At 39.1% G+C, this 15,561-nt stretch overlaps 1 protein-coding gene across 1 annotated transcript; it reads left to right on the top strand.

Moving 5' to 3' along the window:
* The first annotated feature begins 12,457 nt into the window (after nt 1-12,457).
* LOC123048394 (dirigent protein 21) lies at nt 12,458-13,156 on the top strand. Its single transcript, XM_044471503.1, has one exon. The coding sequence runs from the start codon at nt 12,477-12,479 to the stop codon at nt 13,008-13,010; it is 534 nt and encodes a 177-aa protein (XP_044327438.1). The 5' UTR covers nt 12,458-12,476; the 3' UTR covers nt 13,011-13,156.
* The last annotated feature ends 2,405 nt before the right edge of the window (nt 13,157-15,561 follow it).

The following is a 15,561-nucleotide window of genomic DNA, read 5'->3' as shown; positions in this document are numbered from 1 at the left end:
GAAATCACGCCTGGACCGCTCCGCGGACCGATACAGGCCCACGTTGGATGGCTTCCGCGGTCCCGACAGTTCTGGGAGGATTGATGGTCAGTGTTGGAGATGCCCTAATAGACACTTGTGAGCCCCCTAAGTACGTATTTTCTTCCGCTAGTCTTCTTTCTACAGACCAATAGACACGTGTAGTGAGCCCGATTCTAATCAAACACCTTGTGAAACATAGTACAAATGGCTCCAAATATTAACATATCTCTCGCGCTCCAGTGGCATCACTACAGGAATACTTTCAACTGTTCGCCACTTCTACAATTTCCTGACACAAATCTCATCTTGCTCTTGAATAACTCAGGAGGTGTGTTCACTCTGATACTTGGTCGGAGTGTTATGGAAAACCAGGAGTCCGATGTTTATGTTTGTTCCGGAGTCATTCGCTTAAATAAGAGATTGTTGTGTTTCAGTCGAGACGGTGCCAGAACCACATGTACCAGCGTTGTGGGTTGGGTGCCACATGAATGAATCAAAACGCATTTACAGTGTCTGCATCACTAGAATGTAACTACAGCATTGGATAAAAGGGCTATAACTACAAAATATCTGGACAAAAGTGGAGTAATTTAATATAGCACTAGCATACTTTTATGAAAGCTTGGTCTGAAGAGTTTGTGACGGCCATGTGAATTCAGATTCGAAGTGTTCAAGGTATGCGAGAAAATTTGCAATATTATTATTACAAAGAAATATGCATAACCCAAGTGTAAATCCATGTTCATGTAGTGAGCAAATGATATAAGTGAAACAAATAATTTCTTAGAGCGTGTACTTTACAACACTGTGCTATAACTATCACTTCCAAAAGTTAAATACACTATAAACTGGTCTAGGATATGTATGTATACAAACATGCCCGGCTGCACTTTACAAAGTTTTTACTAGTAACTTTTCTAATAAACCAAAAAAGTGTATGATATTGGATACTTGATTATGACTTATGCTAATTTGTTGTCATTTTGTAGGATGATTTTTGTATCAACATCTTGTCGTCACTTAAAATAATTGCTTGAGATATTGTTATTGTGGTTAATGTAAAAATGGTTGTACATTATGATGTTTGTTTATCATACACGACAAAGAGAAGAGGAATGGACGGGTGTGACTTTGCAATTAAAACATAATGAGCACTTCCTGCGCCGCACAACACACCAGCTTCTTCTGCAGAGGTCCATGGTAGGATGCTGCAAAGGCAGCATAACAACGAAGAAGTGAGATCGTAGTTTCCACTCTCAATGGTTCCATTGACCTCATACATATCAGTTAATCATATATTCCATTCATTTAGCTATGGAATTAGAAAAGGAGAAGGAAAAGGAGAAATGAAAACAAAAATAAAATTAAGACAAAAGGAAGTAACAAAATGGGAAGCGTAGAACAAACAGGAAAGAAGAACAAAAAAAATCTCATGTACACGTCCATGAGCCATCCGTGAGCATATCTCATTGTAGGGCAATAAGCTCTCTGACTCGCGACAGGAAACACATAGAACATGCAATCATATTTTTTTATAATTTTCAAAATTGTAAAATTATTGACCATTTCTTTTTAAAAAAGAGAGCACGTGTGATTAGGTGTTGAAAAGCCCATTGTAAGTCTTTACCTTTTTCTTATTGATGCTAGAAGATATTTCCAAAGTTTGTTGAACATAATGGCAGAGATCATTTACATCGAACAATGAGGCTTTCATTATGAACCGGCAGGCCATTCTCTATGGTCCATTTCAAAAATTATAGTAGTCTTTAGTATTCAATTCATGCTCCAGGCAAGTCATCCAAAATTCAAAACTGATGGAGAGAGGCGGCCAATATATTTCAACACTTCCCCTCATGTTGAGGCTTTTTTCTATCAAAAATTATAGTAGTCTTTAGTATTTTTTTATTGCACTGGTAGAACCCTCTTGAACTCGAGATCTCTTGGCTCTTATAACATATCACTAATTCATCCACAAGTTCAAACTGATTGATATAGGCAGGAAATATTTTTCAACATTTAGACTGGCTGCAAACATTGATTGATGCGAATGCTAAGGGTGATCTTCAAAACTAACTTTAATATAGACACTTAAAAAATTGTGTAATGTCAATAAACACAATGCTCCCTTATTTTCTTGATGTTCTTTAAAATAAACTGGAAAATATTGAAGCGTGGATAGTAGACATCCAGCTGGCCAACGAGGGTGGCAGCTAAATGCACATAAGGGATTGGTACAGTTCAATGATGCTAAATACATTTAATATCAATGAGTGGTCATGGGTCATAGTATTCTACACTCGCCGGACCTAAATCAATGAAAACATCCTAGTTCCCACAACTTGTGATCCACCACAAACTTGACAACCAGCGGTGACCGGGAGTCCTACTCCTTCAGGCCAACCATTCATCACTCACCTACTCGGCCATGGGAGCATCCCCAAAGGAGAAGCTGGTGTTATTTCGCTATGGGTAGTGAGCTTGTCAAAGTTGGATCCATGGGTTATGGGCAAGGCGACGCCACCAATGTTTTGGACATATTGAGAAGGTGGCATATGAACTTTGTGATGTGGGTACCCTTCTTCAGTGCATCCTCTTTGCAATATAAATTTTTATTTGGGATTCTTGTGGACACTATAGCTTGTTTGTATACAGTATGATTTTTTCCCACAGTCAATGCGTTGGAATTGTTCGTGTACATGGGTTGGGTTGAAATTGGTGACCGTAGGTCATGTTATTGTTCAGAATTCATATGACCTAGTTCAATGACAATTTGCGATGTGATCGAGTTAACTATTCCATACGAGTAACTCCAAGGCCGAGCAATCTACAACACATGTCTTTTTTCATGAACATGCACCCAAATGTTTGTTAAATTTTATTAAAGTGATTGCGGTATCATAATGGAAAAAGATCGAGGAGTATCAAGAAAAATAGTGAAAAGGAACGAAACAATAGAACTAAAACAGAAATACAACCAAAAGCTGAAACTCAAGTCATGAATATGTCTATAGGCACTCCCTTGACAATAGTTTTCCGAAACAAAAGAAAGATGAAGGTGAACCTAAGAACAATTGACATGCGAGACCTGAAACACCAGTTTAGGCCATCCTCCGTGTCCCCTTGCCCAACATTTTTGGATGCTTATTTTCTTACTCTTCCCGACTTACCATCACATCCACATTACCTAAAATTATATGTGCACATTGGTTAAGATGTTGCTCAAGCCAATAGGAGAAGGAAGGAATACCTAAGAACAATAGGCATGGGAAGCATCAGGAAACACAAAACAGTCTTGGCCCCTAAATTGAGAGGCCGAGAAGTCTAGGGTTTCCTCCATGTTCCCACGCCCACTACTCTGAGATACTAATGGCTTCCTTTCCCCTAATCACTCTTAAGGCCTCATGACCTAAAATTTACATGGATGAATTCATTAAGCATTCAAGATGTAATTTCATCCGTGAGGTAAAAGGAAGGGGAAGGTGAACCTAAGAACAATAGGAATGGAGGCATGGGGAAACACTGAGGTAGATATGCACCTATGGTTCTAGAGGCGCAGGCGGATAGCTCAGGATTTCCTCCGTGTTCCCATTCGCACTGCTCCTAAAATATTTATTCCTCTTCCTACCTCATTAAATTGTTATTATCTTAAACTTCTGATACTAGATCCGGAAATAATTCATAGCAGTAATGCATTATTATGCAATGCGCACTTAGCGCTGACAGTGATAAAAGTGCCATTACTATGTAATTTTCCGCATCAGTGGTCTTCCTTACTTGTTCTTTACTGCCAAATATACCAGACAGTAATTTAATGCTGGTTGAAATTCGCTATCTTACTTTCTTACTGCGGTTCACTTAGGAGTGTCCATCGTCCTGTATTGACCCGGAAAAGATAACCGTGGAAATCAATAGACCGACGGCCATCCACCATACATGAGTGATCGCCCATGGATCCCTTTCAGTCTCTCTGCCTGATTGTTAGCTTCATACTATGTTGGTGACAACACTCGAGGTGGCAGTGGCATCAAGTAGGAGTACCTAGTCTTTGATTGCTCGGTTGGAACTCGATGACATGACTAGTCATAAGTGATAACACAAATGACACACGGAGAAATCAGATGTGGCAAGATTAAATTTCCACCAAGGTATAGTTTTCCTGTTGATAACACAAACTGGTAGTGCTGTCATGGAAACCAGGCAAACAAAACCGTGTGTACTCATGATTGTTAGCTCTACACCTGATGATCCGCTCCAGCCACAGCTCAATGGGATGCATGTACGTAGAAAATTGGCAAGCGATGAATCGGTTGTTGCTACTCGGAACTTGCACACACGCACGAGGAAGCAAAGCACAAACTAAATCAGTTGGTAGGCCGGCCAAAAATATACACGAGATTTGTTTATTTTCCCCAACTCGTGGGATACATTGGATACTCTTTCATGATAGTGTCAGCCGCGCTCGTTTCGGCGATCAGTCGGGCACTCGTGCATGTCATGACCATGCACGATGCCAACGTCGGTCACAAAGAGGACGGGAAACCCGACTTTTCCTCAAAAGGAAGAACAGCAAAGCTGATTAACTCACTCACTCTACTGATGGAACCTCACACACCACTCAAACTGGATTATTCAAACAGTGAACTTCGTACCATGTGTGGGACAAAAAGCACTATCGTATTTCCTCATGCCTCCTAGTCCAACCATATTTTTGTATTCCATTGGCTTCCTTAAAGGAAGCTCACGATCTTTTCCGCAAATATATAGTGTAATATGTCACCACCGTTTTTATAAGATAAACAAGCTGACTGTATATGTGTTTATATAGCAAAGTTCTCTTACTCTACCCATGAACAGATTTCAGATCTAGCGATCAAGATTTAGATGTACTCAGTTATGTAGATTTATAACTAAGCGCTGTCACGGAGTATAAATGACCAGCTCAGCAGTTGGAGTATCTTCTATTCTTAAATAGTTGCAACACATTAACTATTTTTCCGAAGTATGCAGCGCTTCCATATCAACAAACCATGCATGTATGCCACGTCGTTAATCTACCATCCAACTAACTATTTTGTCCATGCATGCAACACTTTTTACACAAACAAATCATGCAAGGCAGACACTCATTTGACTTCACATCATAATTAATTCTCACTTTATTCATGTTTTCAGCCTACTATTCCGTGGCAACCCACGGGTTATCTTGTAGTTACAATAACTGCAGGTCCCCAAGGGACCTCCTGTATAAACGTGCTACCATAACTACAGGTCCCCCAAGGGACCTCCTATATAGACGCATGCAGCGAGCAGCCAACTGGGCAAGCTCAGCAGGAAACGGTATGTGTAGTGAGAAACAGTGGAAAATCCCAAAAAATGGGCGTGTGTTAGAATCGATAACGGGACCGCCAACTAGATACAATAAAATTTGGTTACTAATAAGTAGCATGGAATATTAAAAACCGACATATTTGAACTCTTTTGAAATTGCAGACGCGATTTTTTGTTTCAAAGTAAGTACTTTTTTGAACCCTTAATATTTTTCAAAATTCTGGAAATTATTTTTGCAAATGCAAGCACTTTTTTGAGTAACACACAATCTTTGAAAACTTGAACATATTTTGAAATTCTGAAAAAAAATTGAAAACAATAATAGGATGAACTACAGAACAATTTTGAAAAAAGGATCAACTTTTGAAACTGTGGAACTTTTTGAAAACATGAATAAATTAAAAAATTAAAAATATTTATTGAAATAACTAGCAATTTTTTAAAAACATGAACAATTTTGGAAGTCCAAACATGTGTATTAAACATGAACAAATTTCAGACTTTTGAATAGTTTTAATACGCGCTTTCTAAAAACATGGGGAAAATTGAAATTTCAAAATTTGATATGTAGAGAGGAACAAACTTTGAATATATTGAACATTTTTTTCAAAAAAAAGTAAAGTGAAAAAAGAAGCTGAAAAAAATGAAGAAATAACCGGTTCATAAACATCATAGAAAGTTCTTGAAACCGAGATATGCAGAGGCTACGAACAGATTAAAAAGGTCCAGCCCATGTCACTCGTATCGTCGGGTCTATACGAAAGAGCGACTGTTTGACGCCATAAGCGTCAATATGGTTTTCTATCCCTCCAGCAATAGCTACTACCGACTATGAGAGTACGCTGGACATAGGCTGCCCATCTGGTTATGGGCCAAGTTCGCTCCTGTGACCATGAACATGTCATCCCCGTGTGGCTCGATCCATGCACGGAGAGAAAAGTGATGCTGGCACCGCAACATGGCAAAGAAATCCTACCTATACCTACTAATAAAGGTCTTAGTGCTTCTGCCAGTCCGTCTTAAAATTGTTCCTAAAGTTGCCAAGAATGATATCCAATGCCACCGGTAAGTGGAAAAAATGATTCGATTTTCCTTCGAGTCGCTGGTCATCGTCGCCTTTGTTCATGTTTAGCTATCCCCTCATGCATCACATGTGAACAATAGCCTTACTGGCGAGAGCCTCGCTTTCTAGTTGGGAGACCTGAGTTTGATTCCGCTACTCCCCTTTTTTTCTTTTTCTTTTTGAATTCCATTTTCTTTGTTTTTTCTTCCTGAATTTAAGTTGGCGCAAAATAGAGTTGCCTCTCCAAGGGTCGCTTCGCAGATGGGCATCGTAGTTTTCCAATTCGACCCAACTACTCTAGGTTTCTCTTTTTTGCCAGATTCAAATACTTTTATAATATTCATATGATTCAAAAATTAACACCAAATTCGACAAGTTATATATGAAAATCGCTGACACAAATGTGTAGATTCCAAATATGTTACTATTTTGCATGATCATCATTTTTTAAATTATGTTTACGATGCACCTTTAATAAATAGTTTTCCTTTTATGGGTTACTTTGAAAATGTCTATTATATATGTTTCATACCCATTTAAATTGACTAGATAGGATAGTTTGATGATCTCACAAAATCTATTATATATGTTTCATACCCATTTAGTGAAAAAATTAAAAGAAAAACTACTAGCTAGCTTAGTGCTATATATGTACATGTAGAAGCATATGTCTACACGTCGGTGTGTACAGGTCGGACGCCGCCATTGCATGCCAACGCGCACTAATGTGAAGCAACTGATGGTCGGCTACAAATGACATGAACTGGAAAGGAGCAATGTTAGATTTGGGGGACAAGGGAGCTAGCGTCTGGAGTTCGACCAAGGAAAGAAGATATCGACCAGAAATCAATCATGTTCTCGCCTAACACAAACTAGCATGTTTTGCTAGCTGCCACTGCTACTCTAGATTAATCTACTTGATGATATTGTCACTTTAAAATTTGTTCATAATATTTCATCTTTTCGATTTACTTTTAAATTTAGCTCATGACATCAGGTCCAAATTTATTAATTATGATATTTCGAATTTTACTTTAAATTTCTGAATGAACTAATAAGTTGAACTAAGTTCACTCAGGACCACATCCCATGTTCCAAATTGGCATCCTGAAAAAACATACCCTCAATCAATTCAATATTGGACATGTTGTCCATTGTTTTTGAAGCAGTCATTCATGTCGAATGGCCATTGGTTGTTCTTAAAATAGAGGGTGTGCACCTGTGAATGGTCATGAGAATGCATGATTATCGCATTAGAGACGTGTGTTATTGTTTGATCTCCGGTTGCGACGCATGGGCATGTTTGATAGTATATCTAAATAGTTCATCCCCCATATGTATATTATCTTAACATGCACACATGCCAGCTCATCTAAGGCGCACCACAAACATGCCTGAGAAAAGAATCATTATTAGTTGATCTCATGCACACATCCCATCTCACCACATGTGCCATCTCATCAAACGTTCACATAACATACACGAAAAGAAATCTATTATATGATGCCATTTATATTTCCAATATATTAATATCATAATAATCAAATACAATAATTATTTTATTTTATTTTAGTTTATATATTATTGATACGTCTCCAACGTATCTATAATTTTTTATTGTTCCATGCTATTATATTATATTTTTTAGATGTTTTATATGCATTAATATGCTATTTTACATTATTTTTGGGACTAACCTATTAACCTAGATCCCAGTGCCAGTTTCTAAATTTTCCGTGTTTTTGAGCTTCGCAGAAAAGGAATACTAAACGGAGTCCAAACGTAATAAAACTTCACAATTTTTTCTTGGACCAGAATACACCCAGGAGACTTGTAGTTCAAGTCAGAAGAGACACGAGGCGGCGACAAGGGCGGAGGGAGCGCCCCCCTACCTTGTGGGCCCCTCGTGACCCCCTGACCTAGTTCTGCCTCCTATATATTTGCAAATATTCCCAAACCACCAGAAGCATCCACGAAAACACTTTTCCAAAGCCGCAACCTTCTGTTCCCGTGAGATCCCATCTAGGGACCTTTTCTGGCACCCTGCCGGAGGGGGATTCGATCACGAAGGGCACCTACATCAATTCTACTGCCCCTCCGGTGAAGCGTGAGTAGTCCACCACAGACCTATGGGTCCATAGCTAGTAGCTAGGTGGCTTCTTCTCTCTCTTTGATTCTCATTACAAATTTCTCTAGGAGCTCTCCCATTCCCCATGTTCCCTAATTTTGGAACTCTTTCATTCAATTGAGATATTCAATTTTGGATTTGATTTACGATTTTGATCGGGCCAACAATTTTTCAAATCAATCAGCAGCAACCGGCCTATAAAAACATATCAATACCGCACACCCACCTACCACCTAGAAAAAAGAAGCTCCACCATGTCATACTCTAGCACCAATATAGTACATGCTACCATCGACACAGAAATTTCCGCACATAAATATATGTTGGTTAGCGGATAACACAGATATAATCACACCACGAAAGGCCCATGAAATCACCGCATTATAAATAAAAATAAAACGCAATCCATCGTCTGCCCCACCAGCCAAACTAAATATTCCATCAATTCCAGAAAATAAGGGGTATTAGTTTTTTGAAAAGTGAAAATTCTTTTACGTTGACCACGTTCACAAAAAAAATGGAATTCTTTAACTTTCACCAAGTTCATAGCAAAAAATATTAACATCCATTATATTAAACAAACGAAGTATGAAAACTCGTTTCATGTTGAATCTAATTATACATATTTGATATTATGGGTTTTGATTATTTTTCAATAAATTTTCTCAAACTTAACAGTTTTGACATTTCAAAAAAGTAATACAACTAATATTTTAATACAGAGAGTGATTTTTTTAGAAACCCAACAACACCAACGGCGCAGTAAAGCACGCCCAACCCTTTTAATAACTCATGGAGTTTGAGTCGCAAGCCTGGAATGTCCCGGTTCGATAGTGGCTCGGACCAAAAATTTCCCTTTTTTTAATAGTCTGTGTTTAAATCGGTCCTTTCCTTATCTGAACAAATAAACAAGTTTATGGCCTAAACCGATTACATTTTTAGTTGTTCTCCTAAAACGTTGAATCAATTTGAGTTAATGGACTAGTGATGCATTTAACTCCTCTGGTTGACTGAAACTGAGTTTGTGCAAAAACAACTCTTAGTGATTTTTCCATAAACGCAAAATTGTGAGTTTATGCAAAACTAATTTTACCAACACGTGGATTGATAACCATACCCAAACATGATTTACTTTAAAATCGGAGACAAATCAGTTCTGCTGAAATGAGAACTCTAAAAACACGTTAACCAAACAACCCCTTAACCAATCTCTCGTAGAAGTTTAAATGGAGGGGTAATAGGAAGTTATAATTGTTAGGGCGGTCATCTTTCAAACTTGATGTTGTTATTTTCTCCTTATTCGCACATAAGGATTTAATGCGTGTATCGCAAATAAAAAAAGGATTTAATGCGTGAAATTGGCAGGCCGGTGCTTGGGTCAAACACCGAAGCTACGTGCCTGTAGAAAGGCAATCTAGCTACCTTTTAATTGGAAATAAAATAATTGGAGAAATAAATCTTTGTCAAGCCAGCCTTTTGTTTTTTCCTTATTGGAATTCGAGGCTCTTACTGATTCTTTGTCATGTAGTATCTTTTTCACAGAACGAGAATTCACCTGCAGCCTCTGCATCGATGGCGCATACGGCCAAACAAGTCAGTTGGATATTATAACTGTAAATTTCTTTTGTTAGTCCCAAGAGGTTAGATTAGGAAGCAACTCACAAAGTTGAATTACTCTATCAGGCGGCGACTACAACCTACTAAGCATCGTACGAGAAAGAATAAAGGAAACGTATACTATGAGCCTATGTGCAGGTTTATTGTAAACTCGATGAGTTGATGTCGGAGGTGACACGTACACTTGTTTATCCCATGGGTCCATAAAAGATGCAACAGCATTAATGATAGATCAGAGTGTGTGCTTACATGAATCCCTTATCTGCGAGCGGATTTTTAAATAATGGTCAGTAGCATCGTCAACGGTCGAACTGTACATGGGGCACCTTTGCACCTATACTCCATACATATGTGTTAGCTTTAGAAGCCAGCCAGCCAGCTAGTTGGGTTAAAAAGATAATTAGTTAATGCCCAGCGGAGCCGATGGAGACGGAGAGGTGGACGTGAACTGATGATGCTAGGGTGCATTGTCATATCCAGCCGCCCTACGTCATTCCATCTCTAAATCCTAATCCTATTATTTGATTGACCGTTCAAACATCCAAGCACACCTAGAGTATTTTATAGGTTACCATGGAACAATAAACTTAGACATACTTTGTGCATCGAGCAACGCAACATAACGAAGGTTTGGATGAAACCGTATGATGTAACAAAGATATTCGTTGACCCGCATTCCACATCGGTTTCACTTGTTCCGCTTGAAGTTGGCCCTACATACTACGATTGCAGCAGGCTCACCTACAGCTCAACTTCTAGAAGAGATACCCATGAGCATTCGAAAAGTCCATTCAAAGACATTGATACATAAATCCAATATTTGAACAAACTTTGATGATTATTTGATCCCCAAATAAACCGATATCGATCAAGTTTTGAGTATACAAAATTGTTACCTTGAATCAAGCACCAGAATAAGATTGAAAAGGTTTCGAACATTCAACATATGAAAGTATCACATAGAGCATAACACTAATATCTTGCATACATTAAATTGAATACTATTAATACTCACTCCGTCCCATACTTTGAACAAGTTTGTAGACAAAAATATTTACATTTAGAATGCCAAACATATATCATTGATTCATCATAAGATCTAATTTCATATTTTACATATTTGGTATTGTAGATATAAATTATTTTCTCTATAAACTTGGTCAAAGTTTGACAAGTTTGACTTTGCAAAAAATCTATACATATTGCATTATGTAACAGAGAAAAGGGAGTATCAATCTCATTGGGAGCGTAAATAAATACCAAGAAATGATCATCACCTAGAAAGTTGTGTAAATGCATTATATATACAGTAAGATTATTTGCAGAGCGTAAGTAAATAAAAGCTACTACAAAAAGTAACAAGAAATGATCATCACCTAGAAAGTTGTGTAAATGTCACTATTCCTAATACCGTTGCTCAAATTTCACTTCCATCATTGCCAGTCGGGGATAGCAGCCAGAGAGACGTTGGTGGGCTTATATGTGCCCTTGTGCCTTAGGGTGACTCCAACGTGGTAACCCAAACAGACGTGGATTTTATCCGAGTGGAAGTTGGCCTTAGCTTCTCAGCGGGTCACCATATGTGTCCTCCTGGCTCGAGCCTGGCGGCTTCATCTGCATCTATCCACCATCTCATTGCATATCAGGTTGACATGGCCAGTTCAATAAATTAAACATGAACTAGGGCTATTCCCTATTCCTTGTACTCCCTCCGTTTTTGTTCACTCTGCATATTAGGTTTGACTAAAGTCAAACTTCATAAAGTTTGACCAAGTTTATAGATAAAATTATGAACATTTACAATAGCAAATCTATATGATGTGAAAATGTATACAATGATGAATCTAATGGTATTGATTTGTTATTGTATATGTTAATATTTTTCTATATAAACTTTATCAAAGTTTAGAAAGTTTGACTATGACCAATGCATGCGGAGGAAATAGAAATGGAGGGAGTACGAAAAATACAGGGCCCATTCTTCATGATGTAACTCATCAATAATCATGGCTGCCCAAGTAGTTGACTTCACATAACTTACATAGATGCCTCCTCATCATTTGCGCTCTAATTCACCGTCCACCTTATCATGGCTGCCCATGTAGATGCACTATTCAATTATTGTTCTATGTTTTAATATTAGAAAGATGAGACTCAAATACACCTTTGTGTAAAAATGAATGCACTTATCGTGGGCGCACGTTCCCTGCTGCTTTGCCGCCGGTCCTTTCCAGTTTGCCTATATAAAGGGTTCGAGCCAGAGCATGTAAACATAGAATCAACTCATGCACATCTGCCCTATACATCCTAGTACAAGCCATGGCCGTCAAGCACACCATGCAGCTCCTACCAGCCTTTGTCTTCGCCCTAGCCCTTGTCCTTAGGGCATCAGCAGCAGCAGCGGAGACGATCCACCTCAAGTTCTACATGCATGACATCGTGACTGGCAGCCCAGCAACAGCAGTGCAAGTCATCAAAGGCGTGGTGCCGCTGGCAAACGACCCCACCACCTACTTCGGCGACATGTATGTCATCGACGACCTGCTGACGGAGGGGCCGGACGCAGCGTCCCCCGCCGTCGGCAGGGCACAGGGCTTCTTCCAGTTCGCGTCGATGACGGAGTACGCGCTGCTGCTCACTGCCAACTTCGTGTTCACGGCGGGGAGCCATAACGGGAGCTCTGTGGCCGTGCTCTCAAGGGACGTCATCTTCGATACCGTCAGGGAGCTGCCGATCGTGGGCGGCACTGGCGGGCTCCGTGGTGCGACCGGGTACGGTCTGCTCCGGACACACTCCGCCAACACCACCACCAGGAACGCGGTGCTCAAGATTGATATGTACCTGCGCGTGTAGGTGCAGACCATAGGTCTGAACTTACTTTCATGCATCTGGTGGGTGCTTGCATAAAAGAAGCATCGACGATTTGTGTGTGTGTGTGTGTGTGTGTGTTATGGCCCGGGATGTCTTCAGCATGTCAGCGCGTCTGATTTTTTTGTTTAGCTTCCTGGTCGAAGTGTTAATGCGAGTTCATGATTGATGGAGATTTTTATTAAAATAAATGAGGTACAACAGTCTCGTTTGTTTTCTGTCGTAGACATTTTCCTCCACTCTCTGCGAGGCACAAGAGGCCCCATAATTGAACCGGCATGCCGGTGAGGACGTGGCACAGCCTGAACATCGTGTATATGGTACGGGGCGATGCAAGAATATCGGTTTTTATAGGACGTGCATTTCCAGATTTTCTTACAAAAACCCCTATTTATACCAGATAAAAGGAATTAAAGGGTTTTTGTAAACATGGCTGCAATGCACCATCGATGAACAGCAAAATTAAAAACCAAACGATCAAAAAAGTCTGACACTTTGTGCCTTCAAAGATGCACAAATTATTTAGTTGCTTGAGTTTTATATGTTCGAATGACATCTGTGGAACTTCTGATAAAAAATCAAATTAGTGCTCAAACTTTTGAGCACTCATTTTGTTTTCATTTTGTCAGGAGCCCCTTGGATCTTATTTCGCCTTCAAATTTTGTAAGCACCTAAAACATTTGTGCATCTTCAAATCCAGTAAGTTTCATAAAAATGCATTTTGTTTGATTTTACTGTTCAACATGGGTGCAATGCAACCAGCTTCAGCTACAACTTCCCCATTGATGGTGCCAACAGGCAATAAACTGTAGTTCTCACATATTTATGGCAACCTCATCTTTCTTAAGACCTACTTTGCTCGTTATATCCTCGTCATACCGCAGTTCATGAATTAGGATTCAGAAGTCAGAACGAATTACATTGTTGAGGGATATTCTGTTATGCACATTGGATGCCTGCTAGTCAGGTTAGTTTATCAAACTAAAGGAGCGCTGATGTAGATATCTAGGTTAGTGATGTGAAGTCAACGGTTAGAAATGTCAACTTACTTGGGCATCCCCGATGAGTTACGTCATCAAGAATCTTCATTATATTTTAGTTTTTAGTTTTTTCATAGGGAATAGAGACTTGACCTTAGTGCCCAAATTTAAATGATTGATCTGGCTGTGCCGATTTCTCATATATGCGATACAGAATTAAAAATTCTGTTTGGATATCATGTATATATAATTTCACTAACAACAAATCATGTGCTGCAAGCAAAGGCCTTTTCCATTATAGCTTCTGAAAGAGCATGGTGCCCTCATGTGTGGTTTTGGTAATTGATGACATTCTCTATGGACTAATGTTTGCCTTAAGTTATATTCGTATAATTTGTCCATACGCATTTTTTGAAGTCCATTCATTGGTTTCATGGAGTTTATGTGTCGATCAAGGTGTTGTTCAAGTAATTATCCAAAGATTGGTCACAGAGAAGAGATGATACAAGGTTGATCAAGACTAAGTACAAAGAGTGAATAAAGTTGATCAACACACAAAGCGTACAAGATGTACCTAGAGCGATCAAGTGACCCCATGGTATGGTAAGCATTGCCCATTACGTTTTGTGTACTAACCCATGGTCTACGTGAGAATTCTTTGTGGGGTTAGGTATGTTTCCATGGGCTTACGTCAAGAGGATGATCTCATACAACCCATGGAGGATGACATCAAATGGTGATCATCATCAAGGTTGCGGTGTGCAAGTTTAAGTGGAGCATCGCGAAGAGATCTTGCTTGAAGTTTGTCGTCCATTGTGAAGGAAATATGCCCTAGAGGCAATAATAAAGTTTTTATTTTATATTTCCTTATTCATGATAAATTTTTATTATTCATGCTAGAATTGTATTAACCGAAAACTTGATACGTGTGTGGATACATAGACAAAACACCATGTCCCTCGTAAGCCTCTACTAGACTAGCTCGTTAATCAAAGATGGTTAAGTTCCCTAACCATAGACATGTGTTGTCATTGGATGAACGGGATCACATCATTAGGATAATGATGTGATGGACAATACCCATTCGTTAGCTTAGCATATTGATCGTTATGTTTTATTGCTATTGCTTTCTTCATGTCATATACATATTCCTTTGACTATGAGATTATGCAACTCCTGGATACCGGAGGAATACCTTGTGTGCTATCAAACGTCACAACATAATTGGGTGATTATAAAGATGCTCTACAGGTATCTCCGAAAGTGTTTGTTGGGTTGGCATAGATCGAGATTAGGATTTGTCACTCCGGGTATTGGGGAGGTATCTCTGGGCCCTCTCGGTAATACACATCATAAGAAGCTTTGCAAGCAAAGTGATTAATGAGTTAGTTGTGGGATAATGTATTACGGAACGAGTAAAGAGACTTGCCGGTAACGAGATTGAACTAGGTATGAAGATACCCACGATCGAATCTCGGGCAAGTAACATACGATGACAAAGGGAAAAACATATGTTGTCATTACGGTTCGACCGATAAAAATCTTCGTAGAATATG

The sequence above is a fragment of the Triticum aestivum genome, chromosome 2D (assembly GCF_018294505.1).
Source record: "Triticum aestivum cultivar Chinese Spring chromosome 2D, IWGSC CS RefSeq v2.1, whole genome shotgun sequence".
NCBI lineage: Eukaryota > Viridiplantae > Streptophyta > Magnoliopsida > Poales > Poaceae > Triticum > Triticum aestivum.
This window is presented reverse-complemented; position numbering and strand designations above follow the sequence as displayed.